This window comes from Phyllostomus discolor, chromosome 13 (genome assembly GCF_004126475.2).
Source record: "Phyllostomus discolor isolate MPI-MPIP mPhyDis1 chromosome 13, mPhyDis1.pri.v3, whole genome shotgun sequence".
Lineage (NCBI taxonomy): Eukaryota > Metazoa > Chordata > Mammalia > Chiroptera > Phyllostomidae > Phyllostomus > Phyllostomus discolor.
In genome coordinates, this window is record NC_040915.2 from 44,494,490 (window position 1) to 44,514,937 (window position 20,448).

The 20,448-nt window shown below is 56.3% G+C and overlaps 1 protein-coding gene across 2 annotated transcripts in view; it reads right to left on the reverse strand.

Annotated features, from left to right (window-relative positions):
* CFAP251 (cilia and flagella associated protein 251) overlaps positions 1–20,448 on the reverse strand; it is a 42,545-nt gene that overhangs the window by 11,166 nt on the left and 10,931 nt on the right. For both annotated transcript variants that reach the window (XM_028527993.2, XM_036013823.1), the window contains exons 6-17: positions 18,527–18,638; positions 18,205–18,285; positions 16,318–16,395; positions 14,970–15,020; positions 13,251–13,465; positions 11,220–11,414; positions 10,238–10,488; positions 9,532–9,683; positions 8,304–8,477; positions 7,210–7,394; positions 3,133–3,247; positions 2,176–2,339 (exon numbers count right to left, since the gene is read on the reverse strand). In XM_028527993.2, coding sequence (XP_028383794.1) covers positions 2,176–2,339; positions 3,133–3,247; positions 7,210–7,394; positions 8,304–8,477; positions 9,532–9,683; positions 10,238–10,488; positions 11,220–11,414; positions 13,251–13,465; positions 14,970–15,020; positions 16,318–16,395; positions 18,205–18,285; positions 18,527–18,638 — 1,773 coding nt within the window. The remainder of the gene's footprint in view (positions 1–2,175; positions 2,340–3,132; positions 3,248–7,209; positions 7,395–8,303; positions 8,478–9,531; positions 9,684–10,237; positions 10,489–11,219; positions 11,415–13,250; positions 13,466–14,969; positions 15,021–16,317; positions 16,396–18,204; positions 18,286–18,526; positions 18,639–20,448) is intronic.

The following is a 20,448-nucleotide window of genomic DNA, read 5'->3' on the forward strand; positions in this document are numbered from 1 at the left end:
CCAGAGGAGGAAGCCGACGGCACCGCTGAGCACGGAGTACACGCCGAGGGCAGGTTCCCTGCACCTCCTGCAGGCCGGCCACCCGAGGCCCCGACGGCCTTCCCAGGGAGCCCCTCTTTCCGCCCGAGCTGGGATTCTCACACTTGCAACAAAGAAAAGGGGTCACTTGGGCACGGAAGAGAAATACATTTACTGAAGACCTACTGTGTGCTGGAAGTACACACAGTCATTCTGGGAAATGAGCTAAAGCTGGAGAACTCACCACCACCGAACTGGGAGACAACACTCTCATTCCACAGACAGAGGAACTGAGGCTCAGAGAAGTTAAGGGGCTTGCCTGAGGTCACACAGCAAGGAGGCAGGAAAGGTGGGGTTTGAACCTGGGTCTTTCTGCTCCTGCTTGAACAGGGCAGCAGGACTGCAGGTGGGTGTGAGGTTGGACATAGACAAGCGATGAGGAATTCCAAGGCAGGGGCCGGACACGGGGAGGAAAGGGCGGCAGGCTAGCACAGCTGGGGAGGAGGGGGAGGATGTGTGGGAGGAACTGGGCGGGGGAGAGGGAGGGGACCTCCAGGGGAAGGTTTGGTGTGCTGCACGAGGAGGGTATGGGGCCCCGGAGAGCACTGATTAAAACGACTGGAACAGGAGAGGATTTCTCATCTTTATTTCCCCTACCACTCGCCCTCGGACCTAGTGGCGAATCTATCTGTGTGTTTACTCTGGGGTTTTTACATTTCTTCCCATTAGTGAGGCGCCGAGCATATTAAGACCCCAGAAGCAGCAATGAAGTGCTAATTAGTTTATAATGATCCTTTGTCCCCGCAACAGATTAAATCGAAATTCTCAGAAGCCTGGACTCCGGCCAGGCCCAGGAAAGCCACTGGAAAGCGCCGACACCCCCTTCCCTCCCCCCACCCCCACCCCGATCTCTACCATTCCAGATCCCCGGAGGACTGAGAAGTGGCCAGAAATGAAAAGGGAAGACCCTGGTCTCCCACCAGCCCCGGGGAACAGGCTAGGTGTCAAGGAGCTGCTGGGCTCGCCAGTGGGAGAGCTCACCTCCGGCTTCTGCACCCCGCCCCCCGGGTCCCCGAGCGGGGCTCTCTGGGAGGAAGGTCTAAGCAGCAGCAGCACGACCTGAAAGCATCCCGGCCCAGAACAGGCTGGACTGCCGGCGTCCACTCACGTTCAGGGTAGGAGGACATGCCGCCGCAATGTCCGCCGTGAGAGGGGCGCACACCTGGCAGGGGGCAGGCGGACGCTTTTCCCGGGGGCCACGAATCAAGTCTGTCCTCCCAGGAAGGGCAGGGCCTCTGGGCTGCATCTCCCCGACGCCTCCACGGGACACCGCCAGGCAGGGGCCGTCCGAGGGGCGGGGCTTAAAGCAGGTGGTTCGGGACAGGCACCCCCTGAATGTAGGGGCTGACGGGATCGTCAGCAAGAAAGATCCTGAGCTCGGAAGCAAAGGGCTTCTTCACGAGGAAGGAGAAGGGAACCCGTCTACTCACTGCTTCGGCCTCAGCGTTGCGCGGGGCGCTTCCCAGACGTGACCCTGCGGGGCGTTCCGAGGACCCTGTCAAGTCCCCATGGTCGCCCCCTCGTCACAGACAGGGAACCTCAAAACCAGAGACGGTGGGACAGCTGCCCGGGACCCACAGCCGGCAGAGAGGGGGACCCACGGGCCCAGATTTGAACCCGAGTCTCTCTGACCTCGCTGTCACAGCCTCTCCAGTGCCCCAACCGTGGAATTCTCCAGACTCATCCCAGGTGGAGGTTCTCGACTCAGGGCAGGGGGGTGAGAGGAGGAGGCTGGAAAATACGTATTTCCAACAGCCGCTCCCTATTTCTGTACCACACACTTCGGAGGTCTGGGCTTGGCCTGTCTGGCTGGCGTGGGTTTGCAGACCACAGAGGGAGAGGCCTTCCAGGGGCCACGGGGGGACTCGGTGGAGTCACACCAACTCAACCGCAAACACCGCCGGTCCCCGAGGCAGAGGAGCAGGCTTCCGTCTCCTCGCTCGCAGGACGGGGACAGTGGCCTGCAGGCAGGGCCCGGCGCCTGGCACGTGGCCGGGGTTCAGAGCCTGCCTGCCGCTGCCGAGCGGAAAGAAGGGGCCTGCCCCTGCCCCCGACACAGGCGTCCTCACGGGCCGCGCCTCCCGCCGCACCACGCACCTGAGGTTGATCTCCCACTGTGCCACCGATCGGTCCCATCCTCCGGCCGTGAAGGCGTGGCGCCCGTCATAGGACAGGGCCAGTCCAGCCACCCCGCTCGGGTGGCAGACAATGGCGAACGTCTTGTGCGGGTTGCCGTCAACAGGCAAAATCTGAAGTCCGACCTGGGAGGGAAGGGGTGACAGGGTGTCAGGCTCGGATGATGGCACCCCGGGCGTGGTCGCACGTCCTAAGGTGCTCCCGGAGGGCCCCGTGGGCTGGGAACCTCCTGGGGGTGGGAGCACCGCGTTTCGTGTGGTGGGGGGTCGCACACGCTGACCCCTGCAGGGGGGGTGTCCCTTAGGAGAGAGACACCAGGTGCCAGCGGGGACGCAGGAGGGAAGCTCGCCTCCTTTCTCCCTAATCAGATGCCCACGGTTTTCCCAGAACGACCCTGCCACCCTCCGGTTTTACGCTTTCCAACGCAGGTCAGTCATTAAACCTACAACCAAGTGTCACTAATTTGTACGTCTTTATTTTTTTCCACGAAAGTCAGTCGGGAACTAAAAGCCCTTTGGTGGGCCATGTGTCCGCTTGGAAATGCCTTCTAAGAGCCATCCTCACGCATCTACGGTGGTTTTCACACCGCTGTGGACCCGGATGGAAGGGGCTGCGCTGGGCCAAGAGACTGAGCATCCTTTTTTTTTTAGTTTATTCTTTAAGATTCTATTTATTTATTTTTAGCGAGAGGGGGAGGGAGGGAGAGAAACATCAATGTGTGGTTGCCTCTTGCTCGCCCCCTACTGGGGACCTGGCCTGCAACCCAGGGATATGCCCTGATTGGGAATCGAACCCGCGACCCTTTGGTTTGCAGGTCGGCACTCAACCCACTGAGCCACACCAGCCAGGGCCCAAGCATCCTGGGTACAATACTTGGGACCGACTGCCACTCAAAGTGCGCGGAGCTGAGAAAAGTACCTTGTCTCTGTTGATGAACACCAAGTGGCGCTTTTGCAGCTCGATGGCCCTTCTCACGGGGATGAGCTGTATCTGCTCCAAGGGGGAGCCGAAGACCGGCCCCAGCAGCGTCTTCCTGCGGGGAGGGGCGGGGGAGAAGAAGCCCGTCTTCAACTCCACGGATCCGGACGCACACAGGTTTTACAACCGGCTACCTTTCGTGATCCCCAAGCACACTGAGAGTCTGAGTCTCCCGTCCTGTCACTCAGCGGAGCCGGTGCGTCAGAACCCCGCCCCGCCGCCGCGCACGGCTGCCGTCAACTGCGGGCAGCGGCTGCAAGCTGCCAGCGCCCCCGGGAGGCTGTGTGTGAAGAATGCGTGCAGCCTCGGAGGCTCCGCCCGGCCCCCCTGACGCCTGAGCGGGGCGAACGTCGTGCCTCGGGAATGTGTGCACGGATGAGGGACGGGAACGCCGCGGTGGCCGGGAAGTGACGGCTGGCCGGGCGCCAGCAGACACCCCTTCCCCGGGGGCAGGCTGGCGGCAGGCTGGGAGCTCAGATTAGAACGAGGCACCCACATGTCCGGAACGCAGTCTGTGCGTCCTGGGGCACGGACCGTACTCCCGCCACGGGCAGACTCCTTTGATCCCGTCTCTCTCGCTAAGTTAGGAGTCAGGCAGGACCAGGCCCAGAGCCGGGCGTTCCTGGCGCTGGCCAAGCCTGAGCTGCAGGCCCCCTCACTTGCACCTGCTGAGGCTCTGGAAGAGGCCCTAGCCATTTTCCATTTTTTTTTAAAAGATGTTATTTATTTATTTTTAGAGAGGGAAGGGAGGGAGAAAGAGAGAAAGAGAGGGAAACATCAATGTGCGGTTGCTGGGGGCTGTGGCCTGCAACCCAGGCATGTGCCCTGACTGGGAATCGAACCTGTGACACTTTGGTTTGCAGCCTGCACTCAGTCCACTGAGCTACGCCAGCCAGGGCTCATTTTCCATTCTTAATTATGTACCTTTAAAAAAAAAAAGGAGGGCCCACAAAGTCGAGCACGCTTCACAGCCTGCTACACGTGGAGGCGCCCTGGGTGCGGCCGGCAGCGAGTTCTCCTTCTCGGGTTCTGAGCGCCTCGCTGTCTGGTTGGGGTGCATTTTCTCCCCGGGCCCCTGCGCCCAGCTGGCGGCTGGCGGGGCCGTGCACGCTCCTGACGTAAGGGCCGAGTACGTGAACGTCAGGGCCCATCCGAGGGCCCTTTCATGCACGTGTTACTTTAAATCAAACACAAACAATCAGGGGAGACCCAGCCAGGCAGCCTGTGCTTCCAGGCCCCTCGCCGGTACAACAGGGGCCGGGGACGGCACCGACCCCGTGAGCCTGGGGAGCGCTCGCTCGGTGAACACACGTAAGGCTCTCAGAACCGCTGCTGGCGCGCCGCAGAGGCCCTAGAAGGATGCCCCAGCGCTGTCAAGAGATCTAACAACCGCATAACATTAACATTTCTCTTCTGGTGGAAAAAGCAGGACGCGCCGATAGCGAAGAATTTTGGAGACATCATCGTTGTCATCAGGTAGGAAATCCGGTCGGAGCTCTCTCACCGTGCCCTTTCCCCTCCCCCGGGTCGACCTCGGGAACACTTCGGCCTGTCGGACTCAAGAGTCGTAAATATATATATTCTAACCCACGTGATGATGATTTTATATGTAAAAAATATAAATTACGTAAATGTAATTTTACATGAAACTATTTGCACGCGGATTTGGCGGCTGGCTGTGTTTCACGTTCTATCCTGGAGATATAGTCCGTGTTTCTCTGCAGACAGCTTATCTTTTCCTTTTTCTTTCTTTTCTAAATGTTGCATCGTGTCTCCACATACGAGCCACCGTTTAACTAATCCCCTGTTAATGGGCATCTGGGTTGTTTCCATTCTTAAAAATATTTTCCAACGAGACATCCTTTGACTGACGCTGTGAGCACGTCCGTGGGCAGCGATCCTAGAAGGCAGAGACACGGTCGGCGCACCGGAGGGGGACGAATCGCTCTCCCAAAGGTCGCCCCGATCACCACCCCAGTGGCTGCCGCGGAGCAGCGCCCGCGCCTCGTCCCCGGTCCCCCGGCCAGCCCCAGGTGCGATCGATCACGTTTATCTTTGCTAATCTGGTTTGCGGAGACCGCCGTCTGGCCCTCATTTGCATCTGAGGCAGCAGCCGGCATCTGCTGCTGGTAGGCTTACTGGCCTTTTCCCGTGAACTGCCTTTTCCAGTTCCTTCAAGTATTTTCAGATGCATTTTTCAATGGCTTTGGATTTATCTGAAAGACAATTCCTTTCCAATTAAGGTGCGGTCACGAGGCTTGGTTATTCCTGCGAATCACGAGGTGCCTTTCTCCAGGGGCTTCCCTCGGAAGGGTGGGGACCCCGGGGAGCCAGACAGAGGTGGCGGCCGCCCAACCCTGCGGACAGACCGACTGAGTGCCACCGGCTCATCCGCTTCAGAATGGCCAGCTCTCTGGTACGTGACTTTCTCCTCGATGCATCATTTCTTAAGAGAGATGCTTTCTGCCAAGTTCAGGTTGATTCCCAAGGGCAGCAACTCCTGGGTGTGCGGCTCCCCATCCCTGGCAACGGTCAGTGGAGGTGCGTCCTCCGGCCCCGCCCCCCTGCTCAGCAAACCCGGGTTTTCCTCAGGATTGGGCACGTCTATAGGACATTCTTTGTCCAAAAAGTCTGTGTCCACTAATGGCGGTGCGTGGAGATTCTGAAACCTTCCTAAAGCTCCTTTTCACGTATTTCCTTCAACTGTCTCCTTCCTGTGTTTTAATAGGTTTGTTGTTGTTTTTTTAATTCTGCAGGATTTCTCTCCAGCCCCTGCCACAGGGCAGCACACTCCTCAGCCATCTTTCCTGGTACTCTTCAGCAAAGGACTTTAAAAAAAAAGACTCTGGGTGATCGTGGCCTTTTGAGGACCTGTCTTACTGAGACACTTTTATAAAACTCGACCTTCCTCAAGTCTGTGGCCAGCTGCTGTCGGCCAGCTGCTGTCGACCAGCTTTGTGAGTCCCCTCTCCGGGAGCCGCTGGGGGTCACCTAAGTGGTCTCGCTCTGTCCCACCCACCTCAGCGCCCTGCCCTTTCCGGCCACAGCCGCGAGGCAGCCACACCACCAGCGGGAAGCGGCTGCCTTTGGGGCTGACAGGTAGGACCGCGGAGCCAGGCGGCACCAGGGCCATCGTGCCGGGTGGGCGACAGGCAGAGCTGCGTTCAAGGGTCAAGCTCTGTGACTCGACATTTGACCTCCTGCCACCCCCTCCCTGACCCTCCATGGGATAACCCCTGCAGGGCTCGGGAGCTGGGACGAGGAGGCTCGTGCGGGGCCTGGGCACAGGGACGGCTCGGAGCACGCCGGGACCGCTGGGCGCAGCCACACAGAGGCCGACCCCAGACGCCGACCTGTTGCGGGATGCAGGAACCGCTGCTCCAAGCCGCCAAACTTTGCAGACCCTGGGCTCGGTCCTCTGGCCTCTCCTTTCCCTTCTAGGACCTTCTGTTGGCTCATGGCTTTAAAGTCCCACAGACTCCTGGCCTCCGTGTGGACGTCCAGCCCAGCCGTCCCCATGGACGCCGCTCCCCCGTTAGACGCAAACCCCATGAGTCTGTTTCTGTCCTCGCCGCCGGCGCCTGGAACAGCCCCCGGCTCATGCAGGGGCTCAGGAAGGGCTGTGGGAGCCGAAGGACTCCTCTCAGAACCAGGAGTAAGAAAAGTCGGACAGCTGGCAGTGTCCAAGTGGAAATGTGTGTGTTCTTCCCCGCAGGAAGAACGGGGGATTTTAGGGAGCCTCCGTGGAGGTCTGGTCCCTTCACTGAGTCTCAGGCTCCGAGCTCAGAGGCCTCGTCCCAAGGCGGTTCTGGGCTGGGCCTCGACCCCTCCTCCGGCACCTCCCAGCCTGCCACCAGGAGTGAAAAGGGCTCCGTTCCCTCCTCTGTGCAATCAGAGCTGCTCGCAGGCCCCTGGGCTGGGACTTGGAACGGGCCGGGGAGGAGACCCTGACGGGCGGGCATGCCCACCCTGGGTGTGGGAAGCCCCGGGCGTACCTGCACATCTTGGTGGTCGTACCTGCACATCTTGGTGGTGGCGTTGAAGAGCTTCACTTTGTAGCCGCTGGTGCAGATGAGCAGGAAGCGCTCCTTGGTGAGGGGCGGGTACCAGATCATGCAGGTCGGGTAGTTCTCCTGGTCGGTTTTGTGGATGTCCAGGACTTCCAGGTGGTCTCTGTAGCTCTTGACAAGGTTATACTCGATCTGCAGGGGAGCCCGAGAGACCCGCGTGAAGACGAAGCTGACCGGAATGAGCCCCCGGTCCCATTCGGACGGGACACAGCATCAGGCCTCTGGAGGGAGGACCGGCCGGACCCTGAGCCGAAGGGGCCGCTGGGAGGGAGCGCTCACTGTGAGCCGAGGGAGGCGCTCTGGACACCACACCAGCTCCTGATCCCCCTGCCCCGGGGCACCGCCACGCCCATTTCACAGACGGGAAAACTGGTGTTCAGAGAGGTCCCAGGGGCTTGCCCAGGGTCACACAGCAAGGAAGTGGTAGGGTAAGAATTCAAATTTAGGTCCGACTGACCCCCAAACCTGAACTCTCACAGTTAGGTTACGCTGCTTCACTTCCCATGCTCCAGGGGACTCCAGGGGGTAGGAGCTAATTCACATCTAACTCTCAGCACTGGACAGTCACAGACTAGCAGCCCGCTGAAGTCCACCCAGAGGGAGGTTTTGGTGGCCAGACCAGGATAGAAGGATGGACGGGTGGGTGGGTGGGTGGATAGATGGGTACATGGGTGGGTGGGTGGGTGGGTGGATAGGTGGATGGGTGAATGGATGGATATAATAAAGGAAGGAAGGGGAGGGAAGTAAGAAGGTTAAGACAGATGGACAGATCCATAGACTGACTGACTGACTGATTTTGAATGCCACCCAACAACTGCCTCCCTGCCCCCAGAAGCCTCTGCACTCAGGACACGAGGCCTTGGTGGCGTCACAGCCGTGTTAACGCCAAGCGCAGCTCGGAGAGGGTCACGCTGCTTTGTGGTTCGTCCCTTTTCCCCGACAAACACACACACCGTGGCCCGGTGCTGCGCCAGACGCCGGGGACGTCACAGGGACGGGATGAGTCCCGGCGGCCAGGGCAACGACAACCGAGCCGCTCACCAAGAGCAGGTCCCTGCCGAGGCTCAGCAGCCTGGGCTCGTTGGTGTCCAGATGGACCCCGAACAGGAGGCTCCGGATGCTTTTGCGATGAGAGCGGAGTCTCGCCAGGTACTCCCAGACCCTGTGCCCATCTTTGACCTTGCGCATGTAAATGGCCACGGTGAAATTTGTATCCTGAAGGTGAGCGCAAGAACAGAAGTTATTCCTTTGCCCCTTTCGCAACTTAAAAATCATCACGGTTTCCACAACCAATTTCGCCGTTAAAATATTCTATCCAAAAAGAGATCTTAATCCGCTGGAGCAAGTGGTGAAATAACGCCCAGTGTACAGAAGGGGAAAACCAAGGTTCGAAGCAGGCAAGTGGCAAAGGCCGTGGGGGGAGGAGTCCCTTTGACACCACAGTCCCCGCCTCCTTCTCTGGGGAAGCCCTGACCTTTTGCCTTTGTCTCCCACCTCTTCACCCAGCTCCTCACGTTCAAAGGCATGATTTTTTTTTAAGTGTGTGGCTGAGAGTGAAACAGTCAGAGACTGGGCGGGACCAGCGGGGAGGAGGCCACCTCAGTGTGTGGGTGGGAAGGTGCCAGGCGGCTTTGGCCTCTGTATGTGTGTATAATTCACACCCAGCATGATTCATTTAAAGGGCCCAGTCCAGCCCTGGCTGGTGTGGTGCAGCTGGAACATCACCCCACAGACCGAAACGGTGTAGGTTCGATTCCCAGTCACGGCACATGCCTGGGTTGTGGGTTTGGTCCCCCTGGCTCTGTTGGGGCACGTGTAAGAGGCAACTAATCAATGTTTCTCTCCCTCTCTTCCCCGCTCACTCACATAATAATGATAATAACAGTAACAATGACGACAAAGCAGGCACTTCAACGGGCTTTAGTATGTTCAGAGCTGGACATCCATCATCACAATTACAGAGTATTTTCATCACCCCAGAAAAAAACCCTGAACCCTTTAGCAGCCGTTCCCTACCTCCCAGCTCCCCTTTCTTTTTAAAAAAGAATTTATGGATGGATTCGAGAGACAGAGAGAAACATCGATTTGTTGTTCCACTCATTTATGTATTCACTGCTTGATTCTTGTAAGCGCCCTAACCAGGGATTGAACTCGCAACCCTGGGGTATCAGGAGGACGCTCTAGCCAACTGAGCTACCCGGCCGGGGCCCCTGTGTGGTTTTAAATGAGGCTGCCGAAGCCCAGGACAGCTCCGAGCGGGAACACTTACAGCGGTTGCCATGTACTTGGAGTCGTGGGAGAAGCTTATGTGGGTCACGCAGGTTCTGGAGTATTTGAAAGGCTGTGGGGTTTCGTTTTGCAAGGACATCGCGTCAAGGATGTAGACCGTCCCCTCTGTGAAGCCGGCGCCCAGAACGGCCCCTGCGAGCACAAGCCAGAGAACAAGGGTCGGACAGGACTCTGGCCGTTTGAGAAACACAAGCTCGCCTTGGCTGGCGTAGCTCAGTGGATTGAGTGTGGGATGCAAACCAAAGCATCGCAGGTTCGATTCCCAGTCAGGGCACATGCCTGGGTTGCAGGCCACGGACCCCAGCAACTGCACATTGATGTTTCTCTCTCTCTTTCTCCCTCCCTTCCCTCTCTAATAAATAAGATCTTAAAAAAAGAAAAAAGAAAAGAAACACGAGCTCATGCTAGGCCGTGTTCAAGGAGCTGAGGAGACAGTGGTGACTGTGACAGGCAAAGTCCCTTGAAGGAGAAAAAAACGGAGAAGTCTGGCACCCTGGGGTGAGCGCTCAGATGCTACTAAGCTCAGAGGGCTGCAGGAGCCAGAGGGAGCAGGCGTCTCATCGAGCTTGGTGGGGGGTGGGGGGGTGGAGTCAAGGTGAACTTCCAGGGCCAGTGACAACCAAGGCCACGGCCACGGCCCCTTGGGTCTGTTCCAGCTTGGCCCCTGAGACGAGAAATGGAAATACCTTCCGGGTTGTAGGTCAGACTCTGGACGCCGAGCCCCTTCTCAAAGACCCTGCTGAAAAGGTATATCTTCTTCTCGTAGTCCCACACTTTGATCATCCCACAGAAGCTCCCGATGGCGAGGAGGGGCTGGTACGGGTGGCAGGCGATGGCACAGATGGCGCCCTTGGGCTCCGTGAACAGCTTCTCCAGCCTGGTCTCGTCTGCCTTCAAGTGGTACACGGTCGCGTCCGACGTCCCGATGATGAAGTTCCTGTTTGCCAAGCGGAGAGCAGGCGGCCTCAGCGGCGGCGGCGGGGGCCGGGCCCGCCGGCTCCGCTGCGGCTCCTAATGGCACGCGAGCTGCCTCTGTCGTCTGTAATTTAGTGACATTATTAACCCGACGTCTCCAAAAATACACCGCTAATACCCAGCAGCCTCCGCTGGCAAGTGAAACAGCCCACATTTCCACATGTAAATTGAGTCGTTAAGCATGCAGATGGACAGTCGGTTGTACAATTAGCTAATCTGCACATGCAAATATTCATTTGTGTATGCAAATACGGAGTTGGGTGCCCGCAGACACTGCAAGGGTAATTAAGCAGACTCACGGATAATTCCGTCTCGAAACGTTATGGCTATTAATTATCGAACGCCTTTGACCGTGCAGCTAGGACAAGCTGGGCTTCGAGAAGAGACCCAGGGACTCCGGCCGGAGCAGAGATTACAGCTCAGGGACGAGCCCTTTCCAGCTTCCAGCCACCAAAGCGTCTTAGTATGAGAATGGTGTTTCATTGTGAAAAATGGTTAGTGACGACAAGCAGCCAAAGGGACCCATCTCCAAGCCAGGGACGGGGATGCCGAGGACGGCCAGGCCCCCCCATGTCGCATCCCAGGCACTGGGAGAACATTCTGGGGGGGGGGGGGGCGTGCACACCGGGAGGAGACAGCAACTGTGTTCCGACCACTCAGGTGGCCGGACTCATGGGTTCGTGAACCACCTACCTGATGACGAAGAGACCGCTTTTCAACATGCAGTTGGTAGGGTAGTTGGACTTCTCGGTGGCCGGGGTGGCCGGGGTCTTGGAGAAGGACAGGGACCTGATGGCGCTGAGCTGGACGTGGCTCTGCCAGCTGACGAGGGACAGGGTGTGGTCGTAGAACTTGATGTTTCCCTTCACGTCCCCCGTGACGATGTAGCTGTGGCGGGAGAGCACCACCAGCTCGTCAGTGGTTAGTGAACGGGAAGGAGGACCACCCGCCCAGCACTCGGGTGTGTGTGTGTGTCGGGCCAGGGACTCCGGGGGCTGTCAGCACGTCACTTCACGCTCTGCCCTCCAAGGCTGGTGCTGCTGCTGGCGCCCCCTTGCCCTCCAGGAGACGAAGACTCGAAGGAGCGGAGGGATTGGCGCGAGGCCAGGGGGTTGCTGGATTTCGCAAATAGGAACGCAGGGTGCCCAGTTAAATCTGACTTTCAAATCAACAATGAGCAATCATTTAGTCTAAGCATGTCCCCAATATTGCATGGGACATACTTACGCTGGGAACCGCCACCCCCCGGGGCCCCCCGTGGCGGCGAGACCACGCAGGGATCCCGCTGGGCCTCACGCCAAGTCCCCCCCCCCAGAGTCGCCCTGCCAGCCCTCCGAAATTGCACAGCTGCCGAGGGGGCGCCCGTCCCTGGCCGGGCCCGTGCGGCCGCTGGAGCGGTCGTAAAACCCTGCCCGGCTGTCTCCGCCGGAGGCAGAGCCGCCCGACAACACGGCTTTTATTTCCCGTTTTTTATGGATCCTCAGATCCATCCCAAACGGGCTGGCTTATTTTAAGCCTCTGACACAATTCTAATCACGGGGAAGCAGCGGTGGGAGGGTGAGTTTCCTCTTATACACACGCAAAGCGATCGCACGAGATTTCTGATTAATAAGAAGCGAGGCAGGTGGGCCGAGTCGTTGGCTAAACCATCTTCCACTGCCCTCTGCTGGACAGAGAGGGCAAGCACAGGCCCCGTGTTCTCGGAGCCCTTTCCCCTAGGGGCTCCTGGTCCCGGCTGGGTTTCGCTGAGCGTGGACAGGAGTAGCCGAGGCCTGGACCTCGCTGGGCCCTAACCCCCGCTGATTCCCGGTTGACTGCATGGTCCGCTGCGGTTCTACTACTGTCTTTCCACGCTGCGGAGTGAGGGTGCCAGGCCCTCGCTGCCCCCGGACTAAGAAGGAAGGAGAAAACAAGCAAAGGGGCTTTGGGGGAGCAGGGGCGCAGGGACTCCAGCCATAGGCGCGGGGTCCCCGGTCGTCAGGGAATTCTCCCCATCGTCTGCGGGGACTTCTCCAGCACACTACCGGCTCACGGACCCCGAGGTCCGCTGTGCCAGGCGGGGCGCCTGCCTGGTCTCCCTGCACCCTCGCTCACGCACTCTGACTCGGACACTGTGGCTGTGCCCATTTCACAGACAGGAAAATGGAGGCTCGACGAAGCTCGGGGCCTCGCCCACTCAGCAAGACGGGTGTGACAGGGACGTGAACCCTCTCTCTCTGAGGCGAGGCCTTTAAGGGTCACCTTTGAACCCCCAGAGAGCCTCTCAAAATCAAAGAGGCCGCGAGCTTTGTAAAGCTCTGCCGTATTTCCCCTTCTCATAACAGGTAGTTTTGTAAGCAGAATAAACACTATAGCTATCCATGTTATTTTCTTAAAGTATGTAAAATTTAGGGTACAGAATAAGTCTGTTTAGTGCAGGAGGAAAAAAAGTTACTTTTTGTTTCACCAAACACAAAGGGATTTTTCAAAAATAACCCGTGCGTATGATGATAAAGAAGCAAGCAAATCATTGAGCACAAATGAGACCATAAAAAGCAGCCAGTCCACCGCCCCCCCCACCGCCCCTCCTGACCCTGGTTCTCAGTCCTCTCCCTCAGAGGCGGCCACGTGCCCAGCTAACTTCCCCGGAAACATTCTTTGTGCAACAAAATACGGATGTACGGTCAAAGGGCTTTCAAATGCTTTTGGGGTCGTCCCCAGCTACTTTCCAGCTGAGCTAACCACCTGTCGACCGTGGTGAGCACAGTGATCCCCTCCTTCTGCACGTGAACCAGTTTGCAAGGCTTGATGTAGGGGAGGCCCAGAGAGGCGGAGGCCGCGGGCGGCGGGCGGCACACGTCCCACACGACCAGCTTCCCCTCCATGGTTGCCGAGAGCATCTGCGTGGAGTTCAGGTGGAACACGGACTGGCTGAACTTCCCCACCAGCTTGTTGAACGTCTGCATTGCAAAAGGCAGATCATGTGTTACTGTTGGTAGCAAATATAGAACACAGCGTTCTCTAATACTGCACCGAAATACAGTAGAAAAAGATGAAAAAGTTAAAAATAAAAAGCCATCGCTAAAAATGAACACTCCCCATGGACTGCCCGGGGTCCAGGCAATGCTCCGAGCCTCGCTCGCTAAGAACGAGGGAAAGGTTGTGAACTCGGGTCACGGACCTGTTCGCTTAAAGCAAACGCCAGAGCGGCCAGCCCCTATTTAGACCCATTCACCTCCTCTCACTGAGGGCGCAGGGAACCTGATGTGCAGGGAACCTGATGTCCACCATGCTCGAAAGCGTGTGCCCCGCCGCGAGGTGTCACAAGATCATTCTCCCAGTCTCCCTGTGGTCATCCAGTGTTTTCCCGACAGTAGAAAGTGAGCACCGTACACAGAAGTGCCCCTCAAGCACCTTATTGAATCTGTGCTACGTAAAACGAGGCCGCAGGCCGCATTCCTTGGACAACATCTCGGAGCGGAAGATCCCAGGCAGTGAGGGAGGCCCCTTGGGGGTGTTCAGCAAGGGAGCAGAAGAAAGACACTCCCAGTTCAAGGTCAGACACAGCGAGTCTGCCACCCGGCTGTCTCACCAGGCGGAGGAGAGCCCGAGGCCCGCCCCGTCTGGCTGGAGCACGGAGGCCAGTGCAGGACCGGCACTGGCACCGGCACAGCGAGGGCGCCCAGATTCCCCCAAGAGCAGCCCCGTTCCAACAGGAGGCATTTCTGCTGTTCCGGACTGCGGAGACTTCACGGGGTGTCACTGCCACAGACACCCAGAGGTGACCGCACTCACTGGTTGGAACTTTGATTGACGAAAAACAGGGTTCGCAGACAGGGTCATGCTTCCCAGGTCTGTCTGTCTCGTCTCTCTCTTTTCTTTCGGCAGCCCCCACCCCACCCCCAAACATGGACTTTCTGGAAGTCGGGCCCAGAGAGAAGACAGGAAGCGGGAAAACTGTCACACGGCCCTCGCTGGGAGCAGACAGACGATGAGGGTCTCCAGCGAGGAGACGCCGCCGGAGACGGGGCTCAGCTCCGCGCCACAGGCCCCTGCTCTGGTGAGCAGGCAGGGAGGGCGTGTCTCTGCGTCTCGACGGGCCCTTAGGAATCCGAACACCCAGTATCATTTTGTGTTACTCTGAACACTGAGAGGCTTACACGGTATCTGCCCACGTTCAACGGCTCCACGTACAGGAAGCTATACTCGCATATAGACTTGTCTTGGGCACGCCCACCTTATGGAAGCCATTACTGTTTTTTGTGGGGTTTTTGATATTTTCTCATGGGAGTACTTCCATTATTTATAACCGACAAATTCAATGTGGCAAAGGACCCACCTAAAATTTTCCAATTATTTCCCCAGAATAAGACATATCGAGAGTAGCCAAAAATGACTAAGCTCACACGTGCATGCTTTTTCTCCACGCAATCAAATGTACGAAAAAGCTACCGGCAAACTCACTTTTTCGGTCAAAAGCGGGGCACTGTGAATAAGTGTATCTGTCTCTTCATGCTGGCAAGTACAGAAAAAAAACATCATCATTACTAAAACAAGACCCGGTTTCCAAAGGAAGAACTACATGTAACGACAAGATGGAAACAACTGCTTCCAAACAGGATCAGAGCTTTGCAGTTTCCACAGGTGAGAACCTGCCGCATCCACAAACACCTGAAAACATTCAGAGAGAAAAGCAAATACATTTTTAAAAGGCCACAGATGATTGTGACTTTCAACGAATTTTACATTTATAAGGCTTTCAAGCTATCATACATGCCTGAAATAATGACTACCACTCGGAATCAGCCAATCAGTGTGTTTTTGTTATTGACTGGCATCTCTTATTGAGGCAAGATTCATGAAACATAAAATTAACCATTAACCATTTAAAAGTGTACAAGTCAGCCCTGGCTGGTGTGGCTCAGTGAGTTGAGTGCTGGTCTGTGAACCGAGGGGTTGAGGGTTCGATTCCCAGTCAGGGCACGTGCCTGGGTTGCGGGCCAAGTCCCCAGAGAGCCCGCCCCAGGCCCTCCTGCAGCCCCTGACAAGCACCGTTCTGCACGCTGTCTCGCTGGGTCTCCCCACTCCGCACATGTCACATTCCTGGGCCTCCCCCACCACGTGACTGTTTGTTTCTGGCCTCTTTCACTCATGCCGTGTTTTCAAGGTCCGCCCGTGTGGTGGGAGGAGTCGGTGGTGGGAGGAGTCAGCACATGTTTGTCTTAAATGCTGAATCGCAGTCTACCACGTGGCCAGACCACGCCCCGCCCACCCGCGCATCCGCTGACCCGCACTGGGTCTGGCTCAACCTTCTGCTCACGGCGAACGCGGCTGCCGCGAGCGTTCGTGTGTGTGTTTATCTGCGTGGTTCCGGCTCTTCTCAGGCTGCGCCTGGGAACTGCGAGTCTCGTGAGAATCTGACGTTTAGCTTTTGATGCAGTTTTAACCCCACGGTTTTGCCCTGTGTCCGGTGTACACATCGCTGATCTGTTCACTCACTCCTGTCTACAAGGAAATAAGGTCTGTGGTCTCAGGGAAAAAAAAAATACCCTATTTCTTAGAACCGTTAAGTATATTCACATAAATATTTGCCTCGTTACTTTAAAAAACTAGATAATATTTAAATTATCTACTTCTGATTTAATATGGTGATTTTCAATGTGACTAAAATAAACACTGTAATTAAATCAAAACATTTTAATACGTATCCATTGCTTCTTAAGTACATGCAATACTGTTACATTACGAAGACTCAAAGAATGAACACGTACTTCTCTATACATTTGAAACGAATCAAAATATTTCCACTTACCCACAGGTAATATATGACTTGTGTCTTACTGTTGCTCACCAGTTCTTTATTGTTTGTTGGATTAAAGGTAAGGTAATTCTGAAATATAAAGAATGAAGACACATTACAGTACAATACATTTCCTGTTTCTCTCTGGCTATGCTCGATGCTAAAATTAAGTGATATTTTTATTAAAATAAATAACTGGGTAGGCATATAAAACAGGAAAGACATGGCGTTTTATGAGCAATAGGAATATAATTTAAATACTGAGCATTACAATTAATGGTCTCCATGTATTCCCTTTCTTATTTAGTCTCATTTATTATAATCCCTCATCCAGAACGTGGAACAAACAAATGCAAACCAGTATTCACCAGGAACCTTGACTCTGTGCCCTCTGGCAGAAAGGCTGCCGCATACCCATGTCTAAATCGGACAGGGCCGCCGGGCAGCTAGGAATGAACGCAACACATCGGAAGGGGAAGGGGGTTCCGCTTCCCGCCATGGCAGCAAATGGCAGGGGTGCCTGGCCCCCGTCCCCAGAATGCACCTGCAGAAACTGTGGAAGTGCGGGAAACACGAGATGCAGACGCTAATTGGTAACACAACAGCCAGCGAGAAGGCCCTGGGGAGACGGTCAGCATGCACCTTGGCTCGGCTGGGCCCAGGCGGCGGATGGCCTCGGCCTGGGACTCGGGGCAGCCGAGGCGGCTTTGGGAAGCAGGGTGGGGGACATGCTGCTGAAGCCCCGCTCCTGCGGCTGCTGCCCCATCTCCCACCTCTCCGGGCTCCTGCCTGCTGCCTCACTTGGGGAGTGGAAGCCACGGGGCCTGGCTGAGAGTTTGTGTCAGGGCAGCACAAAGGCCTGGGCGGGGTGGGGGAGGAGCCGAGGAGGCCAAGGGCAGGGGGCGAGCCCTCGCACAGACCAGACCTAACGTCAGCCTCCTGTCCCCTCACTCTCCAGCCAGACCAGGGTGGCCACAGTCAGAAACGCCTGCCAGGAGCAAAAGTCTTGCACGTCCTCCTCGGAGGAAGCGACCCTGAGCCGCAGATGGTCCCTACAGACTTCAAAGCACAGCACTGGGCAGCCAGCGGAAAGCGACCAGGCGTGAAGGAGACACCCCTGATGACCGGAAACTGGGGAGGAAAGCCACCCGCAGAGAAAGATGCACAGAAGACCCAGGGACTGCCGTCAGCACGCTTGGGAAATGGAGGGCGAGACAGGTGACCCCGGCACACAGCTGTTCTGAAAAAGGACCCAACAAATCTAGATCAAAAATACTTTTGAAACTCAAAACATGGTTTAATAGAAAATTAACGATAGCCAAAAAAAGTGATTATTAGTAAAAAAAGGAAAATAAATTATGGGTGGGGGGAATATCTGGACAGAAGCGTAAAGATGAAAAGTACAGAAAGTACAGAAAAGAGGATAAAAGACCCAAGGGCAGGACGAACAGGCCCAACTCACATGTAGCTGGAGCCCCAAAAGGAGAGGAAGGGAAGGACGGGGCAGAAGTGACGTTTGAAAAGACGATTTTCAAAACTGAGGAATGGCCTGGCATCCCAACTTCAAAAAACCCAAAGGGTAAGTTTTATTGTATTTTTTACATGGACAACATATTCATAGGCACATAGACATGTTACCAAAAAACTGCTGAAAACCAAGAGAAAAATCGTAAAAGCACCCAAGGAGGGGGAAAGATGTAAATTAAAAAAAAAAACAAAACAAAAAAGCAGGAGTAACGAGACTTCGGTTGACTTCTCAGCAGGGACGATGTGAGGGAGAGGACGATGGAACGGGTCCCTCCAGATACGGCACGCACACGATGGAAAACGTCGGCAGTGGGAGTGAGTGGGTCGCCGCCCACAACCAGGCAGCTCTTCCCAGGCCTGGGCTGAACTCACCTGAAAACCGTACTCTTCGGGAAGGTCCAGAGAACACGCCGGCGTTTCTGCCGCCAGAGTCCACCTCCAGATGCAGACTCTCTGTAAGGGGCAGCAGACGGGAGGAGGAGGTGTCTGAAAGCTGCCCCCGACACCACGACACCATGGCGGCAGCCCCATCACTGCCATAACCGAGCACGGCACCGAGAGCAAACCCTCGAGCATGGAGCCCCTGGCAGTGGGCGGGGGGTCCGGTCGGCCCACGCGGCCCGAGCTGCCTGCTCCCAGGAACACGCTGGACGGGCCGGCCAGCCCGCGGAGGCCACCCCACAGGTCCCTGTACCTGGATTTCAGCATCAGAGATGGTGGCCAGATACTTGGCATCGTGGGTCATGGCGATGGCCCTGATGCCGTGATCTTTGGGGCAGCTGTCGAATATCGTGTGCACAGGGATCCTGCAAGACAGGGCGGGGGGCAAGCATTTGCTGGGCGTGCTTTGGTTCCCTGGGGGGGCGACCCACTCCGAAAACATGCCAACTGTGGGTAAATAAAGGTGGCCGCCCATCCGGTGGAGTGTGGCTTGGCCTGGAAGAGGGACGGGGCTCTGACGCCGGCTGCAACCTGGGTGAACCGCGAGAACGTGATGCTGCGTGAGGGATGCCAGGCACGGAAGGCCACACGCCGTGTGGGTCCACTGATGGGGAAGGCCCAGCACAGGCTGATCCAGAGAGACGCAGAGCGGGCTGCTGTTTCCCGGGGGGGGGTTGGGGGTGGGGCCGGGAGTGACCCTTTAATGGGAAGGGGGTCTCCTTTTCGGGGGGCGAGACTGTTTTGGAACCAGATAGAGGTGGTGGTGGCACGAGCCGGTGAAAGTGCTCGGTGCCGCCAGCCTGCTCACTGGTCAGTGTTCCGTATCTTGTTATGGGAATGTCACCTCAATAAGGATGCCGTCTCGGTGTCCTTAGTTGGAAAACAGATCTTACCCCCGGGGGCTAGTTAGGATTAAATACAGAGAAGACGAAACCAGTCAGACCCGCACTATTAACATAGTTGTGATCAGGGAATTGGTTTGTTTTTCTTAGGGATGGGTGGAATTTAAGAGACTCTAACTATCAGAGTCTCTAACAGATTACATCTGTGATTCTAATTTAAAGTGCACAGCTGATTTAGACTTGTAATTTTAAATGCAAATCATATTAGGCTTCTAAACAATACTAGAATGCTTAAGAGAACTTAGGATTTGCCATATTTATGTCTAATTTATCAGATTTACAAGAATTGCTTAAGTGCCGGTGAAGGATTTATTTGTTAATGAGACTACTAAAGAACTTAAAGATGAAACCAAATGTATTCCATTTCTACACGCAGCTTAAAAATGTTTAAAAGGAGTTAATAATCAAATTTGTAAGTGGAGCCAAACATTAATCAAAGCCCCCTTAAAGGAGAGTGCAAAAAGATGCGAGGCTTATAAATAGAGTGAGATTCATAAGTTCAACAAAGAGCTTAAAGAGCTCTGGTCTTTAATTTGTCACTTTAATAAAGTGAATATTAACTCTACACCCAAATCATCTTTTCTGGGTCACTTGGAAGGTCACGGAACGCACGTGGACACTGGTTGAACTGTTAGCCACCGACATGCATCATTTAAAAAAAAAAGCCACGCCCTCAAGTGGCTCCCCGCCTAGTGGGGGAGGAGGCAGCTTTACCAACCAGCAACCAGTGGAAGGGTGGACAGGGCCAGGGGCTGGCTGGCCTGGGGCGGGGGACCGGCACCCGAGGGGGCCACTGGCCCTGCCTGCAGACGACTCCCTGTTGCAGGGGAGCACCCGCTCTTGTGTGGCCGCTGGATGTCCCACAGCTTGCCACTGGAAGCGGGTGACGGCTGCGGGGCGGCCGGGCGTGCACACGGGGAATAAACGCCACGCTCGGGGAGAGTGTCGGCGCCGCTGTGATGCGAGGGGCGAACGGGCTGGTGGGCGTGTCTTACGGCCGCTGGAGAAAGCTCGAACTAGAGGTGCGGACGGGTGGGGACAGCCGCTGGACTTCTCCGATGATTATGGGTTGGCTTCCCTCGGCCCAGGCGGCTCTGGGACCCGAACACACCCAGCCTCTGGGCCGCAAGAGCCAAGAACCTCCGGGAGGTTCACCGAGGTCACATCGCTGCGTCAGGCCCCGCGGCGACTGGACCACCAGGCTTCCCGGCAGCCGCGCCCCCCATGCTGCGTCCAGCGCCGGCTGCCGCCTCCGTAGCCCCAGATCGGCGCT